Source organism: Microtus ochrogaster, unplaced genomic scaffold (genome assembly GCF_000317375.1).
Source record: "Microtus ochrogaster isolate Prairie Vole_2 unplaced genomic scaffold, MicOch1.0 UNK87, whole genome shotgun sequence".
In the NCBI taxonomy this organism is placed as follows: domain Eukaryota; kingdom Metazoa; phylum Chordata; class Mammalia; order Rodentia; family Cricetidae; genus Microtus; species Microtus ochrogaster.
This window is the reverse complement of record NW_004949185.1, coordinates 77024-81276: the sequence shown is the minus strand read 5'-3', so window position 1 is coordinate 81276 and position 4253 is coordinate 77024. Positions and strand designations below refer to the sequence as shown.

The 4253-nt window shown below is 45.7% G+C and overlaps 1 protein-coding gene across 1 annotated transcript in view; it reads right to left on the bottom strand.

Moving 5' to 3' along the window:
• Positions 1-3212, bottom strand: part of LOC101997430 (E3 ubiquitin-protein ligase TRIM31-like) — a 16365-nt gene extending 13153 nt beyond the window's left edge. Inside the window, exons 1-3 of the mRNA XM_013355012.1 lie at positions 2799-3212; positions 2284-2379; positions 3-65 (exon numbers count right to left, since the gene is read on the bottom strand). Of these exons, the coding sequence (XP_013210466.1) occupies positions 3-65; positions 2284-2379; positions 2799-3212 (573 nt within the window). The remainder of the gene's footprint in view (positions 1-2; positions 66-2283; positions 2380-2798) is intronic.
• Positions 3213-4253: the final 1041 nt, after the last annotated feature.

Sequence of the window (4253 nt, the reverse complement as noted above, 5' to 3'; positions counted from 1 at the left end):
TCCAGTCTCTGGCGCACACGTTTAAATTCCTCAAGGATCTTTAGTCTCTCTAGATGTACCTGGGCCTGGAGATAAGGGAAGGGATGCAGAGATGAGGGAGGGATGAGAGAGGATCCTCCAAGCTTCCTTTAAGTCAATCATTCACTTTTTAAATAAATCAACCATCAATCAATCAATTAACTAATTATAGGCAAAGTCAAACTATATAGTCCTGGCTAGCCAGGAACTCACTAAGAGCAACAGGTTGACCTTGTATTCATAGAGATCCACTTGTCTCTGTCTCCTAAGTGCTGGAATCAAGGGCATGTACCATCTGACACAATTCATTCTTTAGGAGTATGTAAAGAGTATTCTGAGACCAGTATAGAACAGCTTGCTACCTGTGGGAAAGGGGAAGGGGAAAGGAGATCAAAGCACTTCCTGTGTTCAATGATTTAGGCTCAATGACTTTTTTTTTAACCTTCAAGGCCATCAGCCAGATGCACAACTAAGAAATCTTAGCACTTGGGAAGTACAGACAGGAGATTTAGGAAGTTAAGGCCAGCATGGACTACTTGAGCCACTCTCTCAACACACAACAACATCATCATCAAAAACCCAGGATAAGGTTGTAGTTCAGTTGACAGAGTGCTTGCTTAGCATGTGTGTGGTCCTGGATTCCATTCTCAGCACTGCATAGTCTGGGCATGTTGGTATTGTAATGATCTGTTCTGTCTCTTTAAGAGACAAGCCATGGCTACTCCCCTCCCCACAGTCTGCTAAGGCAGGCACATGTTCCTTTCTGCTTGCAGCCTGAGTCTCTTCCTTTTCTGTCTCCTTCTTGAAGAGGCAGCCTCTGTCTCCCCTCTGTCTCTCCTTTTCTCCTTCTCCCCCTTCCCTTCCAAACTTCCATAACCCACTAATAAATATCCAACCTTAGTCTGCATGGTGTGCCTATCCCTTTGTCTCTCACCCGCCTCTGCCACATGGCTATCTGCCTAGGACCAGCCACCTTCAGACATGCATGTGGTCTATGCTGCCCCTGCCTGGGACTGGCTGTTTTTAGGACCCACTGCCCCCTGCCTGCCACCATATGACATGCTGCCTGACAGTGCTAGGTGACCTGCTGCGTTTCTGCCACATTAGCTACTAGGGGATCTGCAGCAATTTTAATTAATCCATCTCAGGTATAGCCCTTAATTCCAGTCTTGGGGGAAAGACAAAAGGGTCAGATGATGAAGGCTATCCTTTTTCTGTATAACAATTTCTAGCTTGTGCTACACAAGATACTGTGTCTAGGAGCTGGAGACATGGCTCAGTAAGGGAATTTGTTGCTCTTGCAAAGGACTCAGATTCAATTCCTAGAACACACATGGTAGCTCACACCATCCTAACTCAGTTCCAGGGATCCAGTGCCCTCTTCTGATCTCCATGGATACCACACATGCACCTGGTATACATACATACATGGAGGCAAAGCATTCATTCACATAAAATTAAATCTAAAAATAAGTAGATATAAGATTCTTAAAAGTCAGTTGGGAAGAACATAAACAAATGAAGAAAGAGAGAAAAGAAAGAGAGAGAGAGACAGAGACAGAGAGGGAACTCTTTTCAGTTTAGCTGCCTTCATACTGAATTTCCCATGGATGGAGCTGGAGAGATGATGCAGGGGTTAAGAATGCTTACTGCTCTTCAGAGGACCTGAATTCAGTTCCCAGCACCTATGAAGAGCAGCTTACAAATATCTGTATTTCCAGTTCTTCCGGTATCTTCTAGGATTTGCACACACATGACTTTCACTCACACAGACACATACACATAGATAAAAGTAATGCAGAAACCTTTTAAAAAAAAGTAAGCAACATCAAATTCGGGTGGAGACATTTGGTGGTGTCATAGTCTCTTGTCTTTTCTTACTATGTGATCAGTCTCTAATGAAAAAGGGCTTGTGTGAGCCAGTGTGTGTGTCTCTGTGTGTGTGCGTGCCAGTGTGTGTTTGTGTGTCTGTGTGTGAGCCAGTGTGTGTGTGTGTGTGTGTGTGTGTGTGTGTGTGTGTGTGTGTGTGTGAGGTCCTTACAAATCCTGCTGTGGATGAAGCCTTCCTGGTTCATTGGAGCAGCACCCACGCAGGTAGGTCAGTACAGCTCAGGTGCAAGGCTCAGGCACCACACCCTCTGTTCTGCCCCTCCCCATCTTGTCAACTGGACTTTCTTTCAGCTTGGTGTATAAGGAGTGCTTGGAGATTTCCTCAACAGAGATGGCTCAACTTCCTCAGAAGTGTTTGGAGTCAATATTTCTTACCCTGAACACCTGGATTGCTCCTTCACCTTCCTTTTTCTCTTTAATGATTTCATTGTCCTTTTGCCCCAAATGCTGGACCTGTGTCTCAATCTGCACCTGTAGGGAGAGGATGCTTCAGTTAGATTCTGCTTTGAGGGAGTCAGGGAAAATATTCCAGTGTACTGATGTCATTATTAGCAGCCCCCTTTTCTCGGGAATCAACCCAATTTTCTCCTTGTATTATGTGATCCTGAGGGTCAAAGCCAAGTCCTCAGACTTGGTGGCAAGTGCCTTTAGTCTTGAATTATCTCCCCTGCCCCCAAAGTACTATTCTGATTACTCTTCTTGCCTTGAATAGAGATTGATATCTCCCAGAACCTAGGTCTTTGAGCTCACTGGGCCCAGCTGCAAACTGCCAATTAGAGTGTTAAGAGTGCAGCAGTCGGTGCCAATCAGATGGAAAAGTCAGCAGCTCCCACATCCCCAGGGAGTTCTACTCTGCTGAGCTGGGGACAGAGAAGGAGGCATGTGCCTACCTTGTAGTTCTGGGCAGCCTCATGTATCGAGGTAACTTCATGGGTTTTGTGGTCCCTGGAGTCACGACACACCACACAGAGGAACTCTCCATCTTCCTCACAGAAGTAATGGAACTTTTCTTTGTGCTTCTGACATCTTGGCTCTTTTTCTTCTGGTTGGAACTCAGCAGGATCCATAGCCTGGATATTCTCTGCAATACTAGCCAACAGCTTATTGGGCCTGAATGCATTCTTATTCATAGGGAGTTTGCAGAGTGGACATTGGGGGTTTTCTGCAGTTTTCCCAACCTGATTGATGCATTGCAGGCAGAAGTTGTGCCCACAGTCAGTGGTGACAGGATCCCGTAGTATTTCTATGCAGACGGGGCAGGTCATATCCTTCCGTAGCTTGCTGGCCTGCTTTAGGCTTGCCATGATGGAGCAACAAGGCTAAATTGATATGTGAAAGCCCAGAAGTCCGAGGCAGGCACCAGTACCGGCAAGAGAAAATGAAACAGGAAGCAGAGGCTCAAGAGCCTCTCAATTGGAAGACTAGAGAAGAACAAATGAAGAGGGGGTAGAGTAAATAACAACAGAGAAGAGGAAAACTTATGGGGAATATTGTAAAGAGAATAAAACAGATGGTCAGTCCTACCTCACCGTCTCTCAAGAACAAACAGACACTGTGAGTTCCTGCTTCCTATAACACAGAGCAAGGATCTCTGGACCTTGAACAAATTATCTTTACAAAGCAGTTGTCTGAGAACAGAAGATTCAAGTGTCAAAGTTCACTCTACTACAGGTAGGGAGTGGAGCGGCTAAGTGTCATTTCAGGGAGGAGTGCTAACCCCCTAGATCTCTTACTTCCCCACCTGTCCTCTGTTATATTTCTCCCTGTCTCTGAGCCATCCTTTGTTTATTTGGTCTACCAGTTTCTTCCTCTGTCTCTGTACTTCTTAGATCCCCAGCTTGCCTGACATGTTTCCTTTATCTCAACCATGACATTATCAGCTAGTGTTGTCCATGTACCCTTGAGTAGCTCAATATTTCACTTCTTAACCATTTCTCTCTCTCTCTCTCTCTCTCTTTTTTTGTCCCAAGAAACAAACTGCTTCTTCCTTCCTCTCTGTAAGTCCCGGTCTCTGGCCTCCATCTTTGGAGTCCCCATCTCTGTGCCCACCAAGCCTTGACCCCTCCCCAGAGGAGGGTCAAGACAGCCTGCCAAAATCTTGACCGCTCCCTCAGTCTATTTAAACTGCTTCCATAGAAAGTTCCCTTGTGGTCCCCCCCCCACCCCGTGGTCGCATTTGTAGCTTACTGGTTCCCCCTCGGGAACACTCAAGAACGCAGGAATCCTATAACACCTGGATAATTTTTAATTTGGCTTGTTGTGATTTGGCTTGATTGGGATTTTTGAGTCAGCAGAAAGCTCACATTAGGAAAATTTATAACATCTTGGAGGTCCCACTGGGTAGG